Below are 15,361 nucleotides of genomic sequence, written 5' to 3' on the forward strand. Positions count from 1 at the left end.
CAGGCTTGAAACTCTCTTACTGTAGACGGACAGCCGGACCTCCTGCCGGGAGACACCGGCCACATTGGTCGCTGTGCAGGTGAAGACCCCGGAGTCACTGGCAGAGGGCAGAGGCAGGAGCAGGCTTCCATCTCTGTTAATCTGATGAAACGGGCTCCGCAGGGACATCACATCATTCCCCTGTAAAAGGAAGACGAAGGGATGGCTAAGGGGAGGAATTTAATATCAATAGAAACATAAGAGAGAGGTGGTAAGGAATGAGAGGACATAGGCAGACACATGGTGGGCAGAGGATGGTCGCTACTCTGGCACTTCAGGAAGTTTGGCATTATCCCTGAAAGCAGAGGGAAGGGCTCTGGCAGCACATACTAAGCAGTAATGTATGTGCAAAGATGGTAGCGACACCATACCCGCTGCATCGCAATGTTCTGTGATGCCCGATTCCACATGACATGGCACCACGCATGAACGCCTCACTGTCACTTCTGATATCATATTTACAAATGGTAGTGGTGGTCTTATTGGTAGCACATCACTCTCTGTGTGCATTATATATTGACATTGCAGTATTGGTGCACCTCAAGGTAAAAATCTACACCCCACTACCTAAGGTGTCAGCCCTCTGTGGCTCAGGAGAACCCAGTGACAATGTCAAAACATGTAATAAACCTCAGCACTCCAATCAGTTCACTACTGATTCATAAATATTACTCTGTTCAAATCAATTTGGACAAACCAGCAAACAATATTTTACGTGCTGTACAATTTAATATATATATGGAACATACAGCTTTGAGATATATTAAGAAGCAATAGTGATCCTCCTGTCAGGCGTTGGACCGGCAGCCGACACGTGTTTTGTTACAGATTAACTTTTCTCAAGGCTTCAATAAATAATGAATACGTCCGAGAAGTATTCCATAGACATTCAAGATCTTCCAGTGAAGATGATCAGACCCTATTCAAATTAATATTTCTTACCCGGAACGGAAAATTGCGCCCCACAGTTTGTGGCAGAATGCTCCACATTCTGCCACAGTTGGCCATGTGTGCAGTACACACACAACCCATACAGTGGCACACTTGATCACACTGCACTGTTTGGGATCAAAAGTGTAGCACAATGGAATGAGAGCATGGCCGGGTGTACACAATCCGAGAGTGGTAAATCAGACTCAGGGCTTGCCCTACTGGAGCCAGAAAGTGGCACAGGTGGTGTGGCAACCAGGACACAAAAGGCACACAGGACAGTGGAGTCAAGATGGAAGCACACTGGATACAAAGTGTGGGTCAGAGGGCAGCATACAGACACGTGCATGGCACACTGGAGTCACACACTAGAGTCAGAGGGTGGCATGCACAACAAAGTATATGGGTTAATACGACAGGGCGTGGCTTACAGGGAGGAACAGAGACAGGAAGGGAGATGGAGTGTTGAACAGAAGTGAGTCAATGCTCTTAGCGTGATGGAGTAGAGGCCTTCTCCAAAGGGACTTACCTTGGTCCAGATGATGTGGGGGCGGGGGTGCCCGTCCGCAGCACACAGAAGGGTGACCGCCTCGCCCTCTGTAGTAGTGTAATTCACAGGTCCAGGGTGAATGCTGGGAACTTCTACAGACACAAACACAAGAGTAAAAGCGTAAATACAAGTAACGGTGTGGAGACATCTCCAAGATTCAGGCCGCTCTTCATTCCTGAAAGAGGACCCCTTTTCTACAACTTCATTGGCCAGTGCACTTTTCATACAAAATGTGTCTAAGAGGGAATGATGGGCCTTAGTTTCGAAACCCACCTTAATAATGCTGCATTGAGGACCAGCAAAAACCAATGACCAGAGAAGCATGCTGTAATGTTCCAACGCATGTTGTGATACAGTGGGAAATGTCTGGAGGTATTCTGTACTTTGGGCAGTGATAAGTGAGACGTGAGTGGCAGCTACGGATGGGGGTGCTCTCTTCATGCAATGACACAGTTGTTTGAAAAGGTGACACATTACAGAAGGTCACACTTGCACTGTCAGATCACACACGCTTACCGTGGACATTAAGAATCACATCTTGACTGGCTGAACCGATTGCATTGGTGAGCTCACAGGTGTATTTCCCAGCATGCTCCTGGGATGTCATGTCTATACGGAGAGTTCCATCACTACGCAGCGAGACGCGACTGGTTGGCTTCACCTAGGGAAAAGACGGTAGATGGTTAAGGAAGGTCTTTCTAAAGATGATCCCTGTATTCCACGCTAGAGGGCATGGCTGTGCTCCTCAGCCACAGAGACCTCTTTCTCCCAATCATTAGGTCTACCTTCAAGGTGCATCCTATTGGCTGTGTTTCTACAGTCACTGACCACTTCCGGTATTTGGTGCCAGAAGAAGAGTTTTGTCTTGTAGGGAAATGGCGACCTGTCCTGAAAGGCGGTGCTTCTGTGGGGTTTATGTCAGCAAACGGAAAGAGTGAGCAGCGCCTTACTGTTCTGAGTAGGAAAGCTTCATGGGCAGTGATGTTTCATGGAGACTCCACCCTCATGTTCCAGACATAGAAGGCAAAAGGGTAGAGACTGGACAGTACCGGTTACCAAATAACTTTCCTACTCTGCTGTTCTCCTTCTAGAACAAAGACCACCCTTAAGGCAAGCATATCCTAAAGAAAGACTACCCAGAGACCAGTGACTACTCAGCCTTCTGTGAACTGCGTCACCCCTGGGTGTGGGGGTCACTTCAGGTTATGGGAGGGTGCGACTGACTGAGCAGGACTGAGATCTCTGGACTTGAGGCTGAAGGCAGTCAAAGACTTTGATAGTGCCTGTCGGTGGGTCAAGGTCGCTTCAGCGACAGGCCACTCCTCCAATCCTCTCTGCAGAGCGTACATAGCCACACGTATGCCAATTCTAATTACTGTTTTATGCGAAGGATAGTGAAGGTGGTACACGGCTGTCGAAATACCGACAGCACCATGAAACAGCAGAGGCAAAGTGGAAGGAGATGACTTGTGAGATATGCAGATGGAGGATTTCAGAAAGATGTGAGGAAGAGATGGCAAACATAGCGAATAAATGGAGGAACTGCAGAGGGAAGGGGTGTGAAGGGAAGAACAGTCAGGTTTGATACACTCTGACGACCACTGTCCCTTCCACGGGCCTAGCAATGTTCAATTCACAGAATTGAAAGATTTTTTATTCTAATTGCTCACAAATAAAATCGAACTGATACTGCTAACAAGCAATTGCAAAGGCAATAGGTCCACTTGTATAATGTGTTCAGTTAGTGGTCATTCCTTTGATTTACTGGCGAGAAAGTGTAACTCGAAGTGAAACACATTTAACAGTAGAATGTCACTTATAGGCCAGCTGAAACCAGAGAAATGTCACACATGCGCAATATGAAACGTGGCAGCTACACGTGCATCTATCTCCTCTCCCCACCACCCATATTTCTTTAGAGAGGCTTGAAACAGGCCGAGGAGAGAGATGACGAGTGCACACGAGGTTCCTCAGCAGAGAGGATCACATCCGACAGGATTGGCCAGCCACTAGCTGGGACAGGGATATTCGTGGAACGCCACAAGACTGTGCATCCCTCTGAGCACTGCTCTACCCTCTGTCATTTAAGGCACACACTCACACTCATCACCCAACCTTCAGCTTTTAGATGAGAGGTATTCTGAACGCGAGCTTACCGTACTGGGGCTACTCCTGGTTCCCTGTAGGAGTAGTTTTGCAGCTTGAGGATTTTTCTGGATTTACCTGGTGTGCATTATTGCGCCATCTAGTGGTTGGGTCAGTATTTTTTTTCTTCTGGGCGGGGTTGACCATTTTGTGCTATGCCCTTCCCTCTGTGACATCAGATGCCCACCTCGGAAGCCCCTCTGCATGGTCGTCATCTTCAGATTATTTTTTCCCTTGGTTACTTTTATGCATGTTGTGGCTTTCCTGTATTTTTCTCACTTCCTTGGACCTCCCTTTCTATCGAACTCCTCATTTACAGGGAGGTGCGAGTGTCGTATGTGAATCCAGAAAATGCCTCAAGCTGCAAAACTGCTCCTACAGGTAAGTAACCATTTCATTCTGCGTCATGAATCTTTTCTGGATTCACACTGTGAATTGATTACGCAGTGGAGGTTGGTTTGAAATTACTTTATGGATGCAAACAGGCACTTTCTGTCCCACCTGTGCCTCTTTGTTTGCTTGGATATCCTCACAGTTATGCTTTGTGAAGGTGTGCGAGGAAGACCACGAGGCTGTCATCCGTTGGTCTATTATGGCGTTATTCTCTGTGAATGATAATGTGGCACCTTGTTTGCTTGTAGAGTGCACTCCTGTTCCTTCTGCTAGCAATACTCCAGCTGTTTTGTAGCATGTCTGGACTGTTTAGGCTACCCACCCTCCATGGTCGCCCTGCTCACCAGCGCGCTCTTGTTGGTTGGTGAGAATGAGATGAAGAACTGGTTTGTTTCCCTGATATTTCTTGTTTCTTGTAAGTACTACATGACTGACTGCCCTTCCTGTGTCCACCATCCTTGGTTATCTTTGCCCATTCCAGGAATCCCTAAATCACTGGGGCTTTGAAGACACTTCAACCTGTGACCCCTCTGGAGTATGATCTGAAGGCAGAGAGGTGAACCTTAAGAGAGACGTATCATAAGCCCTCAACGAGGATGCGGGTGAGATACTTGACCGTCGGGGCTACTTGTGTCCGCTAGTCTTTTGCTCTTTGCCTTTTACACCATTTTTGAATCTGTTCCACTTTGATGTACAGCACTACCTGGTGCTTCCTCTGCTGGCTTCTTTGGTGTAGTAATTGCATTTTCTCAACTTTCCTAAAAGGCCTTGTTTTTGGTCTTATGTCTGTTGGGGTTTTGATTAGTTCCATATTGTCCATGCTGTATTGTTTCAAACCCATGTGTTTAATGTGATTTTTTTACTATTCTTTGGGAAACCCTCCGATTCTGAACCCTATAGGTGCTGAGTGTAGGGAGGGGCCTGATGGTAAGTCATTTGCTTGGATGCCCTGCTGCTTGAGACAAGGCGCATCTTCCACTGGCCGGCCTCGAATGGGCTGTCTTGCTGTGCTGGGGTATTGCCATTGAGGCAGTGTGCTTCGTGAGCTGGCTTGAGGCACAAAGCTGGTGTGAGGGGTGACTGACTGTGATCCACCCCTTACTGAGTGTTTTGTTCTTTGCGTTGGCCTCCTCAGAAAAGTCCTCTGAACTGGAGACCTCCGCAGGCTTTGGCACTGTTGCTGTCCATTTTCATTGTCTGCAGTATACTGCTCCTGTTTGAAACTTGAGACTTGTAGCCATGTGCCGTGTCTTCTCAGGGCGGTGCCCTCACACAGCCGTCCACTCACCATATCCACCACATCTAGTGCTGATTTGGGGCATGTGTTAGAGATAGCCTTGCCTTCTTGGGTGAGCCTTTTTGCTCTGCTTTGGTATTGGTCCAGGAGATCCTGTATAAGCTCCTCCATTTCCTCTCACTGGTGGTGAGCATGATGGTTGTTGAGGGTGTTAACGTTGGTGATGCTCTACTGGGTTGCAGCCAGCCTCTCCATTTTTCTCCTCATCATTTCCATCTTCTTGCTCCCCCTGTCCGTGGGGTCCTGTGGTGGTTGGAGCATTTCTCCTCTTGAGTGCAGTAGTCATGATAATAGAGTCTGCCCCCCCCCATTGCCTCTGATGTAAGATGACTCATTTGAAGAATGCTTCTACTTCTTGTTTACCTTTGAAGTCACCGCTTTCGCTGTCGCTGGTTCCTTGAGGGCCTCTTGTCTTTGGTCTGAGACACTTGGCAGCATAGGGAGAAACTAATTTACCTTGGTGTTGGGGAGAGGGTTTCCAGTAGAAAAAAAAACTCAGTCTTTTCTTCCTCTAGTTGGACCCCGTATGAGTCCGCTGGCCCTTTGATCAGAGATTTTTACATTGTGATGTCGTTTGATGGGAAGGTCCTGGGTGGTGTCAACTTCCTCCTAGAGGAAGTCGACATCCATGCCCTACCAACCTTCCTCCTCTGGGTCTTGCAAGAAACTCTGCTCAAACTGATCTTCTTGCTGCTCGCAGAAGAGTTCCTCTCCTTGCTTCTCTTTGGGCTCGGGTGTTTTTGAAGACTCCAGCTCCACCAGTTGGACCCATTGCTCCTTTCCTGCTTGGAGCATCAATGGAATGTTGGAAGGAAACAGGCTTTTTGCAGGTTTATCCCCCCACCACTTTTGCCTACTAGGCACTGGTGCAATGGCTCTGAAATACCCTGAGCCTTGATAAACAGTACTCAGCACATGTTCTCCGACCCTTCGAATGGTGCATGTTTAAATGGTTTAGCCTAACTTACCTGCAGGTCTATGTATATGGCACCAGGGGTACTCAGGGCCTGAAAGTTACCCACCCTGAGTGGGACAAGGTAAAACATGGCTCCCAGTCCGCCGCTGCAGACTGAAGGGCTGCTTAAAGCTGCTAACTCACGTCGCCATAGTCCTCCCTTTTAATATATGTAAGCCACCCCTAAGGTAGGCCTGTGGAGCTCGAAGGCAGGGTGCTGTATATTAAACGATGGAACATGTTCTTTAACATGTCCCAAAAGTAAAAACCCTATATTGTCGTTTTTACTGTGGAAAAGGAAGGTAGCCCCATTGGCAGGGGCACAGTTACAGGTGGGCACCCCAGACCTGCTAACTTCTGAATAGGACGGTTAAGGTTGGCCCTGTCAGGTAATAAAAGAATAAGTGGATTAGGTCCAATTTAATTCTTAAATCGAATGTAATGTCACTGGTGGGCAAAGTGCAACTTTAGAAGTTGCCACTCTGGTTGCCCAAGATATCCAGTGCCCGTTTATGGTTGCACACAAGGATTGTCCTCACAGACAGCCTTTTGCCATCCTGGAGAGGTGTGAACTACACCCAGGAAAGGACAAAATAGAAGACAGCATAGGGGAGAGGTGTCAAATCCCTCCTGCAGAAAGTCAAACAAGTGTTACCCAAAAATATTCAAAGCAGAAGCCGCCTTTGAAGAGTAAATGGGAGAGGGGTCTCTCTATTGTATAGGCAGACAGGCTGGCACTAGGAGCAGAGACAGAAAACCAGTTGTCAAACTATTTTTTCAGGGGTTGTAACATCCTTGGTGGTCACACCTCTGGGCTGGGCTAGGGAGCACTGCATGCTGAAAGAGGGGTTCTGCCATGTTGAAAATTAATAGATTGGAGCTTTCTGGGATAGTTAAATACCACACTTCACAGAAAGTAGTCATAAGGAGGGAAGGTACCTGGTAGCCCACTGGCTAGGCACCACAATCTCCCATAGAGCATTTTCTGGGCATGGAAAGGGCATCCGTGGCACCCAAAACTCAGATCTTGTGGGAGTGGAGAAGAAGAGTGAAGAAGGACTGCCCTGCCGCACCAAGGACCCATGGAAGAGATGCCGCGCCGACGAGGACTGCCCTGCCGCACCAAGGACCCATGGAATAGAGGCTGCACCAACGACGACTGCCCTGCCGCACCAAGGACCCATGGAAGTTAGGCTGTGCTGACGAGGACTCCCCTGCCGCACCAAGGACCCATGGAAGAGAGGACACGCCAACGAGGAACTGCCCTGCCGCACCAAGGACCCAAGGAAGAGAGGCCGCACCGACGACGACTGCCCTGCCGCACCAAGGACCCATGGAAGAGAGGCCACGCCGACGAGGACTGCCCTGCCGCACCAAGGACCCATGGAAGAGAGGCCGCGCCGACGAGGACTGCCCTGCCGCACCAAGGACCCAAGGAAGAGAGGCCGCACTGACGACGACTGCCCTGCCGCACCAAGGACCCATGGAAGAGAGGCCGCACCGACGACGACTGCCCTGCCGCACCAAGGACCCATGGAAGAGAGGCCACGCCGACGAGGACTGCCCTGCCGCACCAAGGACCCATGGAAGAGAGGCCGCGCCGACGAGGACTGCCCTGCCGCACCAAGGACCCAAGGAAGAGAGGCCGCACTGACGACGACTGCCCTGCCGCACCAAGGACCCATGGAAGAGAGGCCGCGCCTACGAGGACTGCCCTGCCGCACCAAGAACCCAAGGTCACACCAATGCGGAATGCATCTGCTGCACCTGGTGGCTAGCAAAAATCAAAGGGTTTGTGCCTGCGCTGTCCTGCTTGTGGAGAAGACAAATCGTGAGCCCAGTCAAAGCAAGAGACATCAAGTGGTCAGTTGGCTGACTTTCTGTTCACAGCTCAGGGCCACTACAGCTGAAGAAGCTTGATGGGGTGAGTTGCTAGCACAGATTATTGGATCACTGCTTGACCCGCGAAGGTCACCAGAGTGCAGCTAGGTCAGACAGAAGGCAAGCTACAGCCAAGATAAGAAAACCACTGTACTTGGCGACTGGTAGGGCATACTGGCACTGGAACTGGACCTTGAGGCCCCCGACCGGGTCCCTGCCGGAGTTTGTCACCTAAAGTAAACTCTAAGTAGCCATCTTGCTACTTACCCAGATTTTTCTTGAAAAAGTGTCAAAATAGTGAACTGCTAGTGCGTGTTTGTAGTTGAGCAAAAAGTGCTGATTTACTATACCTTATAAATTCTGTATCACCGGATCCCTCCAGTGGAACTTTTTTGTTTTGGTGTAAAAAATTATACAGTCTACTCTATTTTTTTATAAATTGGTGTCAGATTTCTTGAGCGCCTTGTTTATTTCTCTTTCAGTTCTCTTGGTGCTGTTTAAATACTTTACACTTGTTCCATTGTGAAAGCCTGCCTTCAGAACCACAGCTACCCAAGGTTGAGCTAAAGGTTTAACAAACAAAACCTACTGGACCTAAATGGGTTGGTGAGTGTTTTACACGCTGAGGTCTCACAACCATACAATATAATACACCTGAATTCCTCACAGATGTGATATCTCTTGAGGGAACTGTCACACTACCTCTTCCTCTTCACGAGGGCCTATGTCTCAGCTTCAAGCCTACTTTTCTTTCTTTCGACATCAAGAGCTCTTAGTTCAACATTGAGTGTGGAGCCCTTTCTCTTCAACACTGAGGCCTCCTTCTCTCGGGCTCTGGTTCCCTCTCGTGCTCTCAGCCGCCTTTCGGAGTCAAGGTTCGTTCTGAGGGTTTATCACCAAAGGTGCTCTTTCGAACTAGACCCTTGGGTTGGTTATGTTTATGCTTATCGTTGATAACCACTGTTTAGGTCTCGCCTACAGCATTGCTTTAGCAATGCTTGTTTGGCGATATTATAGTAAGGCTTTTAAAAGTCTACCCAAACTGCGGATCAGGTACAGTGCATGTGACCACAACCACGCGCTCGTGCGCGCGCGCTGCGCTCCACCTCTGCTACCACTTCAAGTCACCAGGCTGCACACCCCCTCACTCTGCATATGCTCGCTTGCGTGCCTTTCCTTTGATCTCACAGCCTCCGCTCCCCTGCCCCCTGCATCAGACTTGAAAGGAATGCGCTCCCCCGCCCCCGCCACAGCAATGCTGAGAGCTTGTTTTAATCTCTTCTTTGTTATATCTTCAGTTGCAGGCACAATAGCTACTTACTTCCCCAACCCCGCCAACCCCATTCTTGCAATTTTGGGTGAGTTTTGTTATGCTTTCATTTGCATTAGCATGCGCTGTGCCATAAATGCGAGTGCAAGGCAACATTATATACATTTTTTTGTTTGATCTTAAACAACGACTTGTTGTGCATGAAACGCCCAACTCATTGTTTCTTTTTACCATATTCAACAATGGCAGCCACGCATCATATTGTACGCGGCTCGCCCCCAACTCAAACATTTTTTTTAAAACATTTTCAACAATACAAGCTGCGTGTCTTTAACTATTGCCTCTCGCCCCAACTCAAATTGTTTTTTTTTAACATCTTCAACAATGGCAGCAGCACGTCTTGGTGCAAGGCAACATTATATGCGCTCATGTTAAGTGCTCTCTAACAGAGAAAACAAGCATTGGAAATGCAATAGGTCTCGCACCATTAGAGTTAGTGCTTTTAGAATTGTTTATGGGTTTTTTTGTAAATGTTTAGCATTTTTGTTTCCTGTAGCCAATGCTAAAGTATTACAAATAAAAAAAGCCATACACATTTCTAAAAGCTCTAACTGAAATGGTCTGAGAACTATTGCACTGTGTGAGGGTGAGGGTGAGTGAGGGTGAGTGAGGGTGAGTGAGGGTGAGTGAGGGTGAGGGGTTGAGGGTGAGTGAGAGTGAGGGTGAGTGAGGGTGAGGGTGAGTGAGGGTGAGGGGTTGAGGGTGAGTGAGAGTGAGGGTGAGTGAGGGTGAGGGGTTGAGGTTGAGGTGTTGAGGGTGAGTGAGGGTGAGGGTGAGTGAGGGTGAGGGTGAGTGAGGGTGAGTGAGGGTGAGGGTGAGTGAGGGTGAGGGTGAGTGAGGGTGAGGGGTTTTGGGTGAGTGAGGGTGAGGGGGAGTAGTTGAGGCTGAGTGAGGGTGAGTGAGAGTGAGGGTGAGTGAGGGGTTGAGGGTGAGGGGTTGAGGGTGAGTGAGTGAGGGTGAGGGGTTGAGGGTGAGTGAGGGTGAGGGTGGGTGAGGGGTTGAGGGTGAGGGGTTGAGGGTGAGTGAGGGTGAGGGTGAGGGGTTGAGGGTGAGCGCCACAGATCTGAATGTATGTAAAACAACACCCTTCTATTATTTATTGTTATGTATGTAACTGGGCTGCACAAAGAGAACACATCCGTCTGACTGTGATTGGTAACGGTGGCTAAAAATGAGCATGGGCTAGCGAGAACAAATTCGAAAACATACCCAGCTGTAAGCCATTAGAGTCTACAACAATTTAACAATTGCTTTCTCTCAGACAACGATCATCATTTCTCATTAGCGTACCGCACCTAAAGCAACAAAGAGACATGATTTGGGAACATGCTAGAAGAAACGCGTCATGGTTAGGTCCAAGCTACGTTACACAATGAAAACGAACGTTAAATTAAGAGACTGGAATACCACAATATCCTGTCATATTTTCCCGTCAATTCAATCACAAATGTGCAACTGTATCTTGGTATTAATGTTAATGACAACAGCAGATGGTAATTGGTCCCAGCCCCGGGCATTGCCGCATTTGGACAACAAACCTTAAGAACAGAGTGGTGAGGCGAGGGGGGTAGGCGCTCTCACGGTGAACTCAACCGTGCGCGACATGCTGCGTGCCTGACAGAGGCTCCCGCGCGCTGTCTCTTTTCTGAGCCTCCAGGCAAGGAGGCGGGTCAAAGTTCAGGACAAAGAGAAAACACAACGGAAATAAATAAGGCACTGGAAAGCATTCGCCAGGACATCGCTTTTTTCAACATCACGGTGCATGCTTTTACACTAGTCTACAGATTGGGCTGCATTCGATGGCTTTAGTAACACTGCAACCAAGTAAGGCAAAATAACGAGTCATGTTTGAAGTAGCCCATAGGAAGAGAGAGTCCAAGGGCTTTAGCAGGGGATGTGAACACATCAGAGCGTTTAATTGTAAGAATGCTCAGACTCGTTAATGGTTTACATTTTATAGGTAAAATAAAACAAATGCAGATTATGGTGCGACCACGATGCATGATTGGTTTGGGGTTAGGCTCCTTTAACTGGAGCAGGGAGGAGAAATGCGTCTCGGCCGGAGCAGGGGGCGGAGCAGGGAGAGCGGGCTTCACACGGCCGGCCGGTCGTGAAACTGAAAGCATGGCCGGCCGGCCGTGAAAGCCTTTGATGCCGCAGGGGGTGGAGCGGCACCAGCTGGGAGAGTAGGCAAGGCAGGCGGCTGGGGGCATGTGCACGCGCATTTAAGCTCAATGCGCATGCGCATTGAGCTTAAATTTCTCGTGCACTGCAAGGAATCGCCACGATTCCTTGCAAGTTGGGGATAAAGAGTGGATAAGCCACCATAGACTCGCAAGCTCGATGCGCATGCGCATCGACAGGCGAGACCTAAAAAGTAGTTCCTAAAACAGATCCTAAAATGAAAGCAGTGGAGGGATGGTATAATTCCTCCATGCTCTTGGGATGGGCTAAACAAAGGAAGAGGCATGCCAAATGCATGCCATGGACAAATGGGGAGAAAGAATATGAGAGTGATGATAGAGACAGCAAATGGGAAACCTATGGGTGGGTTGAAGATCACAAAGTACAGAGGACATGTCTCTTCGAGACAGCGCCTGCGCTGCTGTCTAGCCGAGACCGAAAAAGGGACCGCCAAGATAATTCCAGACTGAACCACTAGAAGATGGAATAATGCACAAAACGTCAATCCTAAAAAATTTCACACTGTAGAACTTACATTTATATTAAACAACTCATTCCGAGGTCGAGTAAATGCAGTACCTGGGAGCATTCAGACACTGTGCTACAGACCTGGCTGCACATCATACAGACCAGTTAAGGATGTAAACAAATCAGGAGGTGGAACAGAGGACCCACTTGGACTAACTGACTCACTCTAACCCAGCCATGCCTCCTATCACAGGTGATTTTGTCAGGTGATTGAAACTGCCCCAACCCTTGCAACTTTTAAAGGAGAGTTTACTCTCAGGCCCAAAGGAAAGACTGCAAATACAGTCACTTAGCCCCAGCCTCACCGAACATTCATAATTGGTGAAACGTCAGGCAGTCCTCCTTAACTATCGTTTTGAAAACTCATGAATGTGTGGGTGACCTGTTAATGCTTGTGCCCATTGAAGACAGAGCTTTTTAAGGTGTTTTCTATTCTATAAAATTCGAAATATAACCTAAATGCTGCATTAAGTAAACATTTCCTGGTTTGGTTTGTGAAGTGATGAAAAGTGGGACAAGGAAGAACAGCTCTTGGTTTGAATATCCAGTGTTAAGCTCACCGGGCGGCCATCTTTGGTCCAGCGGCGGACAGGGGCAGGTGCTCCTGCCAGGATGGTGCAAGGAAGTGAGGCAGACTGACCATGGAGAACGCTGACCACTGGGGACCCCACAGCCACTTCAGGACCAACTGTGGAAAAAGAACCAAAAGGAAAGCATGTAACATTTCTGGGCTGGGAGAAGGTGTACCAGAATACGCAACTACACAAGACGTACGTCTAAGGTTGAGAGCCGATGTCTCAGAAGGTAACAATAAGAGACACAAGTCTTTGGATGAGAGAAGTCACAGACAGTACCAGCATAAGACACATGTATAATGCCCAAAGGAGGTGTCACAAAAGGTGACAACATGACACACATGTCTGCAGCTGAAAGGAAGCGTGACAGAAGGTAACAACATGACGGACGTGTCTAGGACTTAGAAGAGGTGTCACAGAAGGTAAAAACATAAGACACATGTATAGAGCTGAAATAAGGAGTCACAGAAAGTAACAACATGAGACACTGCAGCTGACAGAAGGTGTCAGAGAAGATAACAAGATGAGGGGCAAGTCTCGGACTGAGAGAAGGTGTCCCAAGGTAACAACATGATACATATCTCTGTGTGAAAGGAGGCATACATGCAAACACAGATGTGAGACTCCTAATCTTTAAAGGCAAAAATTGATGTATTATTGCGTTTTTTGACCTGATATTCCCCCCCATTTCAATGCAAGTCAATGATGACATTTAATTTGCAATGCTTATTTTTGAAAAACTCCCTCTTTCCTGTTCTCAAATGCTGGCATGTGCGAGGAGGGTAAATAAAGACACAGGGAGTGTTTGGAAACCAATGGTGCATTGGCCCCTAATTAACTATACAACGCACAAAGGGAGGCTCCTGGTCTGAGAGAGCCAGGCTCGCTGGACGGCTCTCAAGCGGAGCTTCTCTTGACTGGGACGAGAACTCTCACCCACCCTTAGCTGGAATGCTTCATCGTCGGGTTCCTCCTCACACCACCCACTCAGAGGTTTGTGGTGTGGGCTACAACTCCCCTGGCTGGGAAGGAGCACTTGGAGATTCTTTTTAGAGTGGTGCATTTCTTAGCTTTTCCTCCTTTTTTCCCCATAAATTAATGTAGTGCAAACTTGACCCAAAGGTATCTGGTATCTGAGCGCTTACATGAGCGCCAGTTACGTTAAACAAGGACACATTTATTTATTTTAAGCACGGGGAGCTTAAGTGATTTGCCCAGAATCACAGGATGTTGAGCGTCATTGCCGAGATTTGAGATCAACAGCCCTAGCCCGTTCGGCTACATCCTCTCCCCAGCTTGTATGGTGCGGCTGAATGTGGACGAGTGTGGTGGAGAGGTGCAGAAGAAGAAGTACAGAGGAAATAGTAGGTTAGGGGTCAGTCAGTGGTTAGCCAGAATTTCTGATCTTTGGATGGTTTCTGCAAAAGCGTTGTGATGATGCTATGCTACAGAGCCTTTAGGTAAGATGTGTTTTTGTTGTATCATTCACAGTGCAGAGTTTATTGTATGAGGGATGTGGCTTAGAGAGTACCAATAAATACTGCAGATCTTCTTCTTTGGCAGGTAGCCTCACTGGTCGATTTTAATCTGTCGGCCTTTGTGGCTCTGAACAGCTTTGAGGTAGACCTCTGCAGTGGATCTTGTCTCTGCTGACCAATGACCTGCTACCACTGGCATTCAAAATGGCGGATGATGTTTCATCTTGCCCGCTCCCCACTGCACAAACACAGGTTGACGGCTCTGGTGCTTGACCTGAGCTTTCTTCTTGATGAGCCCAGGATGTCGAGTGTGGAGCCAAGTTTGAGATAGAGGCTGGTAAGTGGGGCTTCGGTATCTGAGGCATTGAGTCAGGCCGGTTTGACCAATGCAGCCATAGCATTGAGCTCAGTAACCGATCTGCAATGTGCCTGGGTGGATTAAGGTAGTAACAATTAAAGATGGTTCTGCAAGTGGAGAATTACTTTGGCATTTTTACATCTGAAGAAGGCCCTTCGAAGGCAGACTAGCTTTTGTCATTTAATCAGAGGCAGGGTTGGCCCATTGGTGTAGATGTTGGTTTTAAAAATTCAAAGGGGGCTGAGAATGGGGCCCTTGTGGCCTTTATGGCGGCCCTACACTTCTGAAAACGTATTGGTGAAAAGTGTTTCTTTGAAAGTTTGCTGCCATGTATGTGAATAGTTTGTGAAGAACAGGAATTCATCCTCGGTTAGATCCTTCTTCAGGCATGCGTATGATGAGTCTGCAAAGGGGGCTTCTGGGGACACACTGGGCCTGATCCACAAAGTAAACGTACACTTTTGTGTAAGTTTTCGATTGTTTGCAATTCACTAAGTTATTTTACAGCTAGTATCCTTACGACTGAGGAGTCTCCACACATAAGGACAGCCCTGTCTTTTAATGTGCAGAGACTCTACAGTCATAAAGATACTACTATCAATACCTTTGTGAACAGCTTACTATGGTAAGCTTACACAGAGGTTTAAGGCTATCTTTCTGAAATGGGCCCCTTTTTTGTGGCATTTGTTAGCCGTGTTCCATTTCACAAGGTACAGAA

At 48.0% G+C, this 15,361-nt stretch overlaps 1 protein-coding gene across 1 annotated transcript in view; it reads right to left on the bottom strand.

Moving 5' to 3' along the window:
• HMCN2 (hemicentin 2) overlaps positions 1 to 15,361 on the bottom strand; it is a 563,480-nt gene that overhangs the window by 376,593 nt on the left and 171,526 nt on the right. Inside the window, exons 18-21 of the mRNA XM_086924818.1 lie at positions 12,793 to 12,920; positions 2,036 to 2,180; positions 1,499 to 1,611; positions 21 to 180 (exon numbers count right to left, since the gene is read on the bottom strand). Of these exons, the coding sequence (XP_086780944.1) occupies positions 21 to 180; positions 1,499 to 1,611; positions 2,036 to 2,180; positions 12,793 to 12,920 (546 nt within the window). The remainder of the gene's footprint in view (positions 1 to 20; positions 181 to 1,498; positions 1,612 to 2,035; positions 2,181 to 12,792; positions 12,921 to 15,361) is intronic.

Source organism: Lissotriton vulgaris, chromosome 5 (assembly GCF_964263255.1).
Source record: "Lissotriton vulgaris chromosome 5, aLisVul1.2, whole genome shotgun sequence".
Taxonomy (NCBI): Eukaryota; Metazoa; Chordata; class Amphibia; order Caudata; family Salamandridae; genus Lissotriton; species Lissotriton vulgaris.